Source organism: Triturus cristatus, chromosome 4_2 (genome assembly GCF_964204655.1).
Source record: "Triturus cristatus chromosome 4_2, aTriCri1.1, whole genome shotgun sequence".
Taxonomy (NCBI): domain Eukaryota; kingdom Metazoa; phylum Chordata; class Amphibia; order Caudata; family Salamandridae; genus Triturus; species Triturus cristatus.
Window position 1 is genome coordinate 54,702,498 of NC_140586.1, and position 14,313 is coordinate 54,716,810.

General features: G+C 50.1%; 1 protein-coding gene across 1 annotated transcript in view; it reads right to left on the reverse strand.

The window, feature by feature from the left end:
• Nucleotides 1-1,575: 1,575 nt before the first annotated feature.
• The window catches only part of DCAF15 (DDB1 and CUL4 associated factor 15), a 255,057-nt gene continuing 242,319 nt past the window's right edge, over nucleotides 1,576-14,313 (reverse strand). Inside the window, exon 13 of the mRNA XM_085600481.1 lies at nucleotides 1,576-3,114. Coding sequence (XP_085456607.1) covers nucleotides 2,897-3,114 — 218 coding nt within the window. The 3' untranslated portion in view covers nucleotides 1,576-2,896. The remainder of the gene's footprint in view (nucleotides 3,115-14,313) is intronic.

Genomic DNA, 14,313 nt, shown 5'->3' on the forward strand with positions numbered 1-14,313 from the left:
GTTGGTTCGTTGTTTGGAACCATGCTTGGAAAGCTCCGATTGTTTAGTAGGCGCAGAGATGGATTTTGGCTTCGAAGTGTCGGTGCCAGTGGCCTTGTGTGCTTTTGTCGGCACCGAAGATGGGGTCGGTGCCAAGGAGCTGGGTCTCGACCCAGAGTGTTTCGGTGTCGAGATGGAGGCCGGTTTCTTTTTCGGTGCCGAAGAGTGTTTATCCGCTCCGACGGTGGGTTGGCTCGAGCCCGAGCCGCCCGAAGGCTTAATTGGCTTCTTTACCGGTCCCGAAGGTGCGGTGTGGGAAGCAGTGTCTTTGGTCTTGGTTAGGCCCGAAGTCGAAGGCATGACCGAAGCCTTTTTCGGTGCCGGCGAGGGTGTGGGAAGGGGTAGATTAGTACTCACGACCCTCTGTGCCGGAGTGATGTCCTCCACATCTGAATCGTCGTCGGCGGGGGCGCTGACTAGTCACTCGTCGGTGTTGTTCTGGAGCATGGCCGCCTTCCCCGAAGATGTCGTCGAGGAGTGTGCCATGGTTCTTCTGGCTCTTCAGTCCCGAATAGTTTCTGGGACTGGAAGGATTTACACGCCGGACAGTCTCGAGCCTCGTGTTTAAGGGAGAGGCAGAGATTGCACACCTCGTGGAGATCGGTATGGGGGAATTTGGACCCACAGAGGGCACTTTTTAAATGGAGTCCTTTCCATTAGCCAGGATCGGAGCTTGGGTAGGCCCGAAGGCCGCCGTCTGGAACCGAAGGTCTTGCCGATGAGAGGCGCGTCGAGTGGGGAGTTCGCGATCGAAACAATACCGCGAATTGGGGTGAGGATTGCGAGTTGATCGTCGAACTGGAAGCTGTTCGGAACCAAGGCACGAAGATTACATCCGAGCCCAATGGCGGAAAAAAACAATCTGAGGATGGAGCCGAAGCCCATGCGCAATACGATCCAAGGGAGGAGTCACCTACCTCGTGACTTCCAAAGACTTTCCAAGAGGAAAAACAAACTGCAAACATCCGGGCCCAACACCGGATGGCGATCTATGCACAAGTGTGTAATCTGCAGCTCATATGCCTTGAACATAAATATACATATACTGTAATACATACAAATATACGGTCTTGAATATGGATAAATATAAACAGTTAATGTACAAAGCACCAGATGCGTCTGCACCGGAGTCTTCAATATCCCTGGCCAAGCACCGAAAACATCAAGTCAGGAGCCCTGTAGAGACTGGGGCACAGGAAGTTCTCTCTCCGGGCACCAAAGTCGTCCCACGAGTGCGTCCACTCCAAGACTGAGTTCCTGAGCTCCACCCCACAGACACCGCTTTTTATAGTTAAATCAACACGTTCGAGAACCCACTAGCAGGCGTTCTCGCCCATCTATCCATCACAGGTGCTGGCCGCATCTCTGCGTCAGATCCACCCATACAGACCTGGCCAGATTCTGTCTGGGTGCGCCGAGGCAAAAGACATTCCTTTCCCTATCTCCGGCCTTGCACAGCGCATCCTCCCTCTGTCCAAGAGATAAGCATAGAATGCACAAAAACAAGCTCAAGGTACAAAATAACCTCACAAGATATGTCTCGCACCTGCTTGTGCTGGTATACGTGAAAAACATGTTTATGTTACTGCTGAAGTGTAACTACAGGTCAAAGCAGCACAAAATGGAAATGCAGTGCAACAAAATGGAGGATCAGAGCGTCACATGGAATCTAGGTCAAGATGCAGTTTAGCACGTGTAAAATGGGAAATGCAGTACATTCCACCCCTTGATCCTCGATTCACCCATCATACCCCATTGGCCTAAATACAATGGATCTGGGACGAAGGGAGAGAAGATTAGGAATGCACTGAATACAACAACATAGTGAGATAAAAATGCAAATAATCACTATAATAATACCCAAGATATAATGAAGCTGACCAAAATTAGGTAGCCACCCAAACAACCAATCCCACCATCCTTGATCAACGTTTTGGGTAACCCCTTTCACTAAATCTTTTAAAGCATTAATATGCGCATGGATAGATGTAGAATGATCAGATAAATTGAAACAACAGAGTCCATCAAAGTCCTCGCAACCGTGGTTGTGTTTCAACAACAAATAGTCCACAGGTGCCCTATTCTGCAAAACATCTTTTCTCGTTCCTTGAACATCTAATAACAAGTCAGCTAAAGCTGCAGAAGTATGATTGAGATTTTTCACAATTAAACAGGCAAGCTTAGCAATAGTTCTTGCATTATAAACGGACAGTCCTGGCACTCCTACAATGGAAATAGCCAAACTGGTATACTCTGCTCTAGAAAGCAAGTAAATATTGAAGTCACAATCTTCAGGTAATTGAACAGCGGCTCTAGAAGAGCGAATGTGTGTGACAGAATGCATGGGAAAAAGCATAAGACTTAAACGTGATAAGGCACAAGGTCCTCCAGTTATATTAGCTGGTATGCAAGTGTATGAAATATTGCCACACGAGAACAGGCATCCCTTAGATAGTTTCACATGGTTAACATGGCTAGCGGTTAATACTGTATGATTACAGACCATATAATTAGTAACATTACTGCAAGAACTATCATGTTGTGAGTGACAATGTTTGTTGATCAGTGGTCAATTGTGTGCTTTTCTCTAGTTTCAATTGGCCACACTTGCCAATTTTGGCAGGGTCACAAGTTAGTTGATAGCAAACGTCTCCAGTAGCGATATTGTAGGTAACAATACTTGTCATGTTCCTCCAGAGGTTATCTGTAACCTCCGGACAAAAACGACAGTACTCAAAGACTCAGATGTGTTTGGACATCAGTTTCCTTCACTACCCCATCAAAGTTAGTTTGGTTAAAGATGTGCAGAAGCACATGTGCAGGGGTAGGTACGGCAACAAGACAAGTGGATATCATATCAGCTGTACTCTGAAGATTTCTCATACAGAAGTGGGAAGGGTTCAGCAAATTCCCGGCCAAGTAGGTCCAGATGTTGTCCGGTTGCTGCTACAATGCTGTCATCCGACTCGGGCGGTTGATCCCCTTCGGCATCCCCGGGCTCTCCCGGACCCCTCCGGACACTCCCAAACAAAGACCACACAGCGCAAGCATCGCAGCGGCAAGCCATACTGTGATCTAGAAACAGAAAACAAACTGGTATAATCACTCTCGTAAATAAAAAAATTTCAGCAGGTACATTTTCCCACTTTTCCTGTCCGGGTCTCGTGATGACAAGGATATTATCCTTTCCCTTAGCGATTAATTCTGCAGGTTCAGGAGGTTTGTTTGGGGACTCTACCCATACTTTCGCCCCTGGGTTCTTGTCAGTAGATCCGAACCCGCCCTTTCCTCGCACAGTTAGAAGGGCTGGGGCTGTCCCCTTCATGACATTTCCTCCATAAACCGGCATGATGACCATTTGGGCAACTCAGTCACCGGGTTGCACAATCAGATAATTGTCTCCACTGTACAATAGAATAACTTTGATCTCCCCCTGGTAATCGGCATCGACCACCCCTCCCAAAACCTGGATGCCTTTAAGGGCAAGCCCAGATCGAGGAGCGATCAGTCCGAAATGCTCTGGGGGAATTTGAACTCCAATTCCTGTCTCAATCAAGGTAATGTCTCGTGGTTGCAGTCGATAGAGTTTCAGGGCATGCAAATCAAGACCAGCAGCGTCTGCTGTGGCACGATACGGAGCTAAAGCTCCGGGAGCTGTCTCCCAATACAGAATCGTGTTTGTGGCCACATGAGGCTTGATCTGCAAAGCTGGGGTCAACATGCGCATCAAAGGAGTCTCTGCATTGGCAAGGGGTCGGTTGTTCAAAATTTGCAATGCATCAGCCAAGTGATCCCTCCACCCCTTCAATGACCCATCAGACAACTTTTTCAACCGCTCTTTCAACAAACCATTCATTTTCTCAATCAAGCCCGCTGCCTGTGGGTAGTAGGGTATGTGATAGATCCACTCAATGTTATGCTGCACACAAACATCTTGCATCATCTTTCCTTTAAAGTGTGACCCATTGTCACTTTGGACCTGCGAAGGAATTCCGTAATACAAAATCAACAAATTCAAAGTTTTCAGAGTGTTAGACTGGGTTGCTCTCTTGCATGAAAAGGCGATGAGATAGCCAGAATAGGTATCCACCACCGTGCATGCATACCGACATCCTCGACTCATTGGCCCGATGAAATCAATTTGCCATATTTGCCCTGGCAACTTCCCTCTACGTAGGTGGCCTCTCACTACCTGCTGTATGCTGACAAACGGGACAGTGAATGATCACAGTTTTAATCAAATCTAGGGGGAATATAAATCCCTCTACTTTCTGCCCACCTGCTAGTGGCTCGCTCGCCCAAATGTCCGCTTTTCTGATGCGCCCATTTAGCCATGCCTTCCAAGTCAGAATCCTGCGTCGCCACCTCAGCTTCACAAATTTTCGCTTCTTGGTCTACAAAGGAATTGCACCAATGCTCTAGTGGGTCAGTCGGGCAATGAGCTTCAACATGATAAACTGTGACTGTACTCTGGCACAATTCCCAAATCTCCTGCCACAACTACTTTCCCCAAACCTCCCTATTGTGAATCATCCAATTGTGAGCATGCCATGTGGGAAGCCAAGTGGCTAACCCATTGGCCGTAGACCATGAATCAGTATAAATGTGACATGTACCAGGGAGCTCTTGCTTTAAAGCCTGGTAAACCGCGTACAATTCTGCAAACTGACTACTTCTTCCCTCTCCAGTAGTCGACAGCAACTTTTTGGTGACAGGATTGCATGACACTGCCTTCCAATGTCTCTTGGTCCCCACATATCTGGCTGAGCCATCTGTAAACCACTCATGCTTTTTGTCCTCCGCGGACAACTCTGAGAATGGCCCGCCCCATTTCACTGGGGACTCTCGTACTTTGGGTACATCTTGCAACATTTCTGCATCTGCTACTGGAGTCTGCACCACTTGCTCATGCAGCACTGCGGTACCTTTAGGACCCACTCGGGCTCTGTCTTGTATGTACCACTTCCACTTTATGACGCTAGCCTCCTGTGCATGGCCAATCCTGTGCGTCTTGGGTGAGCTCATCACCCATTGCATGATAGGAATTTCAGGTCTCAAAAACACATTGTGTCCCAAGGTCAATTGCTCGGTATCCACCAGAGCCCAAATAACATGCCAACAACTGCTTTTCGAAAGGAGTGTAGCGCTCTCCAGCATCAGGTAATTTCTTTGTCCAAAACCCTAGGGGCACTTTGTCTCCCCTGTTTTTGCCACAGGCTCCAGGTCGCATATTGATCCTGGACTGTTACATTCAAATCAATGCTTCCCTCTCGTATGGGCCAAAGATCCAGGATACGCTGTATAGCCTCCTTCGCTGATTCAAATGCCTGTTGCTGGGCCTCCCCCCACTCAAACTCATGCTTCTTACGTGTAACCTTGTACAGAGGGGCCAAAATCTGACTCAAATGGTGAATGTGCGGTCTCCAAAAACCAAATAATCCAATGAAACGCTGCGCCTCCTTCCTGTTTTGCGGCACTGCAAACTCCTTGATCTTTTGCCTTACTTGTGGCAGCACCTCTCTATGCCCCCGATGCCACTGAATACCCAAAAACTTCACACTCTGGGAGGGTCCCTGCACCTTCTCTGGGTTAATCACCCACCCTTTGCAAGTGCTCTACCATTCTGTCTAGTTGAGCCTGCACCTGTTCGTGGGTCTCTCATTGAAACAACACATCAATGTAATGACAAAGTTGTACCCCAGGAATAACTGACACCTCATCCAAGTGCTCTGCCACCAACCGGTGACAGATTGTAAGGCTATGTAAGTACCCCTGTGGCAAAGACGTAAATGTGCACTGCCTACCATTCCATGAGAAGGAGAATTGTTCCTGGGACTCTGGGGCAATTGGAATCGTGAAAAAAGCATTGGCAATATCAAGTGCCGCATACCATGTCCCATTGCGTTTCTGAATTTTCTCAATCAAAGTGATGGTGTCTGGGACCGCGGCCGTCAAGGGGGGCGTATGCTTATTCAGCTCGTGGTAATCAACAGTCATGCGCCAGCTTCCATCCGGTTTGCGCACGGGCCACACAGGGTTATTCCACGCCGTGGTAACCGGTCTCACCACCCCCGCCTCCACCAAGTCCTGAATGGCTGCGGTAATCTCATTATGTCCCCCTGGGATCCTGTACTGCTTCATGTGAACCACTTTTGTTGTTTGGGGCACCTTCACTGGGGGAATCTTCAAGCGCCCCACCCTCACAGCAGCCACCGAGAGGTACTGCTTTGACCCAAACTGATAGCATCCGTCATCTAAATATAGGGTCATACCTTTCAAAATGTCAATACCAATGATGTACTCTGGAATGGGCACAATCAAGACAGTGTATGCTCTCTTGGAAAGTCTGCCTATTTTCATCTGAATTACCGTTTGCACTGCTGGTGTCTCCTGCCCACCCAAACCCGTGATAGTAAAATACTGTCCTTTAAATTTTCGTGGATTGCCATGTATCAACGTGGCCTCCACTCCGGTGTCTACTAAAGCCCGCACCTCCTGAATGTTTCTATTTTTCCGATAGATCTCAACCCTCACATCCGGTCTATTATCTTTGCGAGCCCATCCCTGCACCGGAGCTTGGCCCATTTCCTAATTAATTTTCTCCTGCGCAGCTCTGCATCTGCCCGGCGCAGGTCTGAATACAATGTCGGGTAAACCTCAGGGAACAACTCCTCCTCTTCCCGGTCCCCATCTGAATCTGTGCAGTCTCAGTCCCAACCTTTCTCTTTTGTCACTTTCACATGAGATGCTCTCTCTCTCTCCTGACTTGCTTTGTTGTGCTTCTCCTCAGGATCTGCTTCCCTGCGACTTACTTTCTTGTTATCTTTTCTATTCACATGCCTACTCCCCTCCTTCCTATCCAGTCCTCGCTTACTGTACATTTCCCACATGCTTTTGGTCTCAATACCATCAATCTCACTCCTTGACACCCCATCCTTTAACAGCGCCAAAAACATATCACGTCGGGTCACTCGGTTATTGTCAGTGCGGGACTCTGAACGCGAAGTCCTGTCTGGCTTGGTCCATTCCCCAAGCTCTCCCAGCTCACGGCCCACCTCGACTACTTCTCCTATGGTATTACCAGTTTGATTAATTAACAGTCTCATCACCGCTTTGTATGCAGGGCGTGCCAAACGAATGATTTTGTTCGCATGGACACAGTCATTATCTGACCCATCAAATTATGCGTCTCACTTATAAGGATAGCCAGCTTCATCCCCTCCTCCTTAATTCTCTGTGAGGCATCTCTTAGGGTAAACCATGGTTTTTCATTCCCAGGCCAATCTGAATCTGTGGGGTACTTATGACCACACCCGTGTGCGGCTAGCTGCAACAGGGTAGTTTGGTCATCACCGCGGAAAGTCTGGAAGTGTCCCTGCACAGTGGGATCAGTACTGAGTACAAAATTTGGCAGCATCCCCTCCATCTAACATGACCCCAGAAGCGCCTTGATCATAAAGGCGCACCATCCAAGTTAATAGTGCCTCGCCAGGTTTCTGTCTAAATCTCTCTAAAATATCACTGATCTCCTGTTGAGTAAAATCCTCCAGACTATTTAACATAACTTCACCCGGGTTATGTGGACTGGTTTGAAGTTTCCGTCTTAGAATGGGCTGCGCTTCCACTCTCTTACTATTCTTTATCTCCTCCTCCGGTCTCTCTCTCTCTCTGTAAAGGCTGCTCTCCTTCTGAGGAGAACTCAGATGATTCCCAGATGTTAGAGCCCAGGTGGATGGATCAAAATCTAAGCCTGCTTTGGCAATCGCTAAATGGACTTTTCGCTTACTCACTCTACCCCTCCTTTTCCTATATCTGTATTAAGCGACACGGACGGCAGCCCGTTCTGCTATAGTCTGATATGTTTCTAATTTGTCTTGTAATAACTTATTCTGACAGGAAAGCATCGTAGACATATTCTTAGCTTCAACGAGTTGATTTTCTAAGCTCAACTTTTCCCGCTGAAGAGATAAGTATTTGTCAAAAACTTGACTGTAGACATGCAACAGAGCCCAACCTCGACGGCTCACTGTCCATAATTCTTTACCTTTCTCCACAGGAACCTTCCGTAAACAATTTAAAACATCTTCTGGCGTTGCTTCGCCCAAACGGTCAAACCAGCTCTCACTTAATCCTGTACTGTTAGAGTACTCACGCGCCAGCGCGGAGTAAGACGTCGCCTCCCATCCAGGAATTTGCCTGGGGGCAAAAGGAATTTCTCTTGGTGCCAAAGAACCAAAACCACCTTTCATCTTTTTAAACATGTTCCTACCCGCGTTATTTACGTATCCTGCCCGACTACGCCAAAATGTATTGCCTTGCCCACTTGCGTAATCTAAACTTTTACACACCACTTACTTACACAGAAACTCCAACACTCCTCTGGAGGTAAAATTAGCTTTATTAGTATCGTAGACAAGGGCAATAAGTCACTGAAGCTAGTAAGTTCTTAGGCACCAAGTGAAACAATGAATACACCACACTATAGATATATATATATACACACACACACACACACACACACACACACACACACACACACACACACACACACAGTAATGCATACAAATAAAAGGTCTTGAATATGGAAATACATAAACAGTTAATGTACAAAGCACCTCACCAGATGCGTCTGCACCGGAGTCTTCAACATCCCTGGCCAAGCACCGAAAACACCAAGTCGGGAAACCCTGTAGAGACTGGGGCACAGGAAGTAATCTCTCTGGGCACCAAAGTCGTCCCGCGAGTGCGTCCACTCCAAGACTGAGTTCCCGAGCTCCACCCCACAGACACTGCTTTTTATAGTTAAATCAACACTTTCAAGAACCCTCTAGAAGGCGTTCTCGCCCATATATCCATCATAGGTGCTGGCCGCATCTCTGCGTCAGATCCACCCATACAGACCTGGCCAGATTCTGTCTGGGTGCGCCGAGGCAAAAGACATTCCTTTCCCTATCTCCGGCCTTGGAGAGCCTTGCACAGTGCATCCTCCCTCTGTCCAAGAGATGAGCATAGAATGCACAAAAACAAGCTCAAGGTACAAAATAACCTCACGAGATATGTCTCGCACCAGCTTGTGCTGGTTTACGTGAAAAACATGTTTATGTTACTGCTGAAGTGTAACTACAGGTCAAAGCAGCACAAAATGGTAATGCAGTACACGACCCGACACCAAAAGACACCTATGCATCCGGCTTCCCTGGGTGAGGTAACTCGAGTACTCCGGTGCTCACGTGGGTGCTAGCCCTAGAACTTCTTAAGTCCAAAAGGGTTTGGTCCAGACTCGATTAGAAGTGTCCCTAATCTTTAAATTTCCAACCCCAACATTGCCCATAGAAGATAATAGGAACCCGCGGTTGTGTTTACACACTGCATACAGTCCCCGTGGGTCCCCTGTGTCACTACCTTGGGTGGTTCCTTGGGGTCCCAGCAATTCTAGGGGCAATAGGCCTAGTGCCTGTTCCAGTCGTGGTTCTTGTACCAATTTTTTGGTATATGGTTTGGTACGCCCCTAGGGCCCAAACGTGTATTTGTGCTTTTTCTGAGTGCTATCTTGTAACTTAAGTACTTCGAACTCCAGTCTCATAAAGAGACTAGAGGGGTGTGTGTTAACCTAAATACATATATTTTAAATATATACCTGGTGTGGTTGTCCTTTCATTTGATCATTAAAGAGATTACAGACTGGTAAAACAAGCTGCTTTACATTCCTTCAAGACTTAGCCTGAAGGCTGCTCTCCATAGCTACCACTAGGATAGCTTTCATATAAGGTTGTCTTTAACCATTCACCATAAGGGGTTGTTTGGACTGATACAAGGTGCCCACTAGAACTAGTGGACAGCATATATCAGGCCACCTTCTCAGAAGGGGTATTTAAGAAACACTATGTGCTTCCAACCAATGTAGGAAATGCACATGACTCTTGATTCAAATCCTCTAACGCAATCTAACATGGGTGGATCCTACTGTTTACAAATAATTGCAAGGGGAGGTCGAATCTTCCCCGGCGTTCGTGTAGGACACCCCCTCTCCACTTCCTCTTTTGTTATTTATAGGTCAGTGAACCTGCCAGGTGTTGAACCAACGGGAAAATGCCCTAATGTTCCAGCCATGTCCAGAGGCGCAGAGCCTCCTGACATAGGGTCCACTACCCCGCCCTGTTTGTTGAAGTACCACATGGCGGTGGTGTTGTATGAACACCTGCGCCACTCTCCCCTTGAGGGAAGGGATGCATTCAGTGCAAGTCGAATCGCCCGGAGCTCCAGAAGGTTGATATGGAGCCGGGACTCCACCGGAGACCAGAGGCCCCTGATCTTCGCCTCTCCCATGTGGTCGCCCCATCCCAGGAGGGGTGCATCCGTCACCACTGTGTGCTCCTGTTGGGGAAGGGAGAGGGATCTGCCATTGACCCAATGCCGGTTTGTGAGCCACCACTACAATTGTTGTGTAGTGCCCTCCGAGATCTGGTCGGACTCTGACAGGTTCCCTTATGCTGCGCCCACTGGAACTTCAGGTCCCACTGCAGAGCCCGCATATGCAGTCTGGCATGATCGACCAGCAGGATGCAAGATGCCATGAGGCCCAGCAGCCTCAGGGTCATCCTGACCGAAACCCAGGATAGAGGCCGAAAGATCGGAATCAGAGGCTGAATATCCTGGACTAGCCGTTCGGGAGGATGGCCCCGAAAATGTGCTGTATCCAGAATCTCCGATGAAGAAGAGCTTCTGAGAGGGAATCAGGTGCGACTTCGGCACACTGATGGAGAACCCCAGCAAATGCAGGAGGTCGGCTGTAGTTTGGAGGTGGGAAACTACTGCCTGGGGCGAGCCCGCCTTTAACAGCCAATCGTTGAGATAGGGGAAGACTGGAACCCCTGATCTGCGCAGATGAGCTGCAACCACCGCCATCACTTTCGTGAACACCCGAGGGACGCTGGTAAGGCCAAAGGGGAGCACGGTAAACAGAAAGTGCTTGTGGCCTACCGTAAACCGTAGGTAGCGCCGGTGGGCTGGCAGGACGGGAATATGGAAATATGCGTCCTGCAGATCCAACCCTACCATCCAGTCTCCAGGGCAGACAAGACCTGAGCTAGAGTTAACATCTTGAACTTCTCATTCCAGAGAAAGCGATTTACGTTCCGGAGGTCCAAAATAGAACAAGGCCCTTGTCCTTCTTGGGCACCAGAAAGTAGTGGGAGTTGCAACCACGACCTACTTCTGGTGCAGGAACGCGCACGATGGCGCCCCCTGGGCCAAGAGGGCCACAATTTTCTGTTGAAGTGCCAAGTGATCCTCCGACATGCGGTGGTACTGGGGTGGCATGGCTGGAGGGGTAGTCTCAAAGGGGAGGGAGTAGCCCCTTCGGACTATTTGTAAAACCCACCTGTCCGTAGTGATGGTGCGCCAGTGGGGGTGGTGATGGCGAATCCTGCCGCCCACTGGTGTTTGATGGGTCTGAAAAACCGGACTAGGAAGGTTCGGAGGCAGTGGTGGAGGTGGACTGGACAGACCCCCTGACCCACCTCGGCGGGTCCCACGTCTGCGGCCACGCTGAGACTGTTGCTGTGCAGGCCTGTGGCTCTGAAGCGAACGTGTCGGGCGCCCCTTCCGTGGCCACGAAAGGAGGGAAAAGCAGACGGCGGAGGAGGGCGAGCGGCCCAAGGACTTGGCCGTAGCCTGCGAGTCCTTAAAACGCTCCAAAGCGCAATCTGCCTTGTTGCCAAAAAGGCAAATGCCATCAAAGGGCATGTCTAGGAGAGTGTTCTGGACATCCCCAGAGAAGCCAGTTGTCCTCAGCCAGGCGTGGCGGCAGAGCGCCACTGTCGTGGAAATAACCCTGCACAGTGAGTCGGCGGTGTCAAGTCCACAACCGATTGCGAACTTGCACAATCCAATTGGTCGCACACTGCTCGTCCTACCAGCGTGTTACGCCAAAGCATTATGGGCCATCAGCGAGTGCGCCTCTGCCAGAGTATTAAGCAAAATTAAAGTCGCGTTGGCCATCCCTGGACACGTGTTTCGAGGTTATTACCTCTCGTCAGCAGGGAATAGGATTGTGAACTTGGCTGGATACCTCCCTTCAGCAATAGCTTGAGAGAGCACCGTCCGGGCCTCCTCCAGACACTGAGGCAGCACTTGCGCCACCGTACAGAGTGGGAATAACAGCCCAAGAGGCATGGGGTGTTTACAGACCGCAGCCCTGAACTGGCGGAATTAAAAATCAGCCTCCCAAACTGTTCGTCTCTTGGACTCCCTGTCCGGGGGTGCGGTAGGGAATGTGCTCTGGGACGTGGAGGCTTGGACAACCAAGCTCTCAGGGGTGGCGTGTTGGGAAAGAAAAAGGGGGTCGCCCGGAGCCGGGCGATGGTGTCGGCCACGTTCGTATCCACAGGAGCCCCTATGTTGGGCCTGGACCAGGTGCCCAAAAGAACGTCTGAAAGTGCATCATTAAAAGGCAGCAGTGGCTCCGCAGAGGTAGCCGCTCTACGCAACTCCACGGCGTAACTTGCACCCTCCTCCGTAGCCACAGTAGGAGGAGTTAGCATGCAAAGGTCAGGAGAGGCATCAAGACCACTGGTAACCCCCAGCTCCTCTGCCCAGTCCGGGTCATACTCACACTGAGCTGAGAGAGGGTCATCAGACCCCTCCCAGTCCTCCCCTTCCTCTGAAGGCTGATGTACAGGCCTAAGATAAGAAGGCTGGACATAGGGTTAGAAAGGCCCCATCGGCGCAGAGTGACGCCGTTCCGGCGCCGTGTCCACATCGGGGCTGAGACCAGGGATGATGATATCCGGTGCCACGGGCGACGTCGGAAGTGGTGCCGGTGGGGTCGACGTCAGAGGTTTCACGAGGTCAACCGACGTCAACTGGGATCCACGTCGGGATCCATGGGGATCCTGCGGCGCCCAGGCTGGAACTGAAAGCGATGCCGGAGCCACCAACAGTAAAGGGTGAGGACCCCCAGTTGGGCAGGGCCCGACAGCCCAAGGAGGCGAGCCATGGCCGACAAATTCCTGCAGCTGGGCCGGAGTCGCCAACAGACCCAGGAAGGGCAGGCAGGCAGGCCGACGGCGACTACATAGGCTCCGCCGGAGCCACGGGGAGGCATCACCCGCTCCCTCAGCCACATCGCGTGACGGGCGAGGGGAAGCCGGAGAGCGATGGCGCTTCTTTGACTTCTTGTGATGCTTCGTCTTACCTGACCCAGAGTGCGAAGACTTCGACCCTAACGAACGATGGTGGTGGCTCCGCGACCGGTCCCTCGACCTCCCACGGGACCGGGACCTTGAGCGGTGCGGAGCTGACTGCCAGACTTCAAGCAACTCTTGGGACCGCTCCCGCAAAGTCTTTGGCACCATGGCCTGGCAGTCGGGGCACGACTTGGGGTCGTGGTTGTGCCCCAGGCAGTAGTGACACACGCAGTGCGGGTCCGTCACCGACATCATGTGATGACAGTCCCCACAAGATTTGAAGCCGGGCATCCCTACGGCACCAGGAGTCGATTGACTCGAAAAATAGAGACAAAAAGCTTCGAAAAACTCAGTCAAAAAGTGACTGGGGGTACCGCTCTCTCCGGATCTGTGCTTGCTGGCGCAGAAAAAGAAAGAACGGACGTCAGCGCGCAAAGGCAGCGTCTAAGTAGCTGTCGCAACGTCTTCTCGGCAACCACAACGCCAACGACAGACGCGGAGCCGCACGACGCCACCTTCCGACACGCAGTGGTACTGCTGACAAAAGCTTTCGGGATCCAGTCTGATGCCTGGGGGTAATTCTAAGGTAAGGAATCTATCACTACGTGTTTCTTTCAGATATTAATTTTATAGGATGGGGTAGTAGTCCCTCCCAGCAGCACCTACGTTCACACATTAAATGCTGAACCGATTAAGTTTGAGTGTGAAGATTATGCACTAGAGTACTGTATAGGGCCAGATCCCACAACAGTGAATTGGAATATTTCAGAACACAGCCCAAAAGGGCACCTTGGGATCAAGGACCAGGGCCCATGGAACTTTGGACATAAAAGCCCAATGAAGAGGTAGACACACAACCCCTACATTCTCACTCAGCTAGGAAATAGCATGCAGACAAACATGCCAACAGGGTTACAAAAGTGTGGGGGGGGGGGAACAACCCAAAACACAAAAAAAAAAGCAGAGCAAAACTCAAGGTACATTGCCAAAGGGCTCCAGTAACGAATGACAAGGAATAACTATGGGAAAAATGCCTTGTGTACTAGTACTTCAGTACAGAAAAGTTCACACAATGATCAAAAAGACC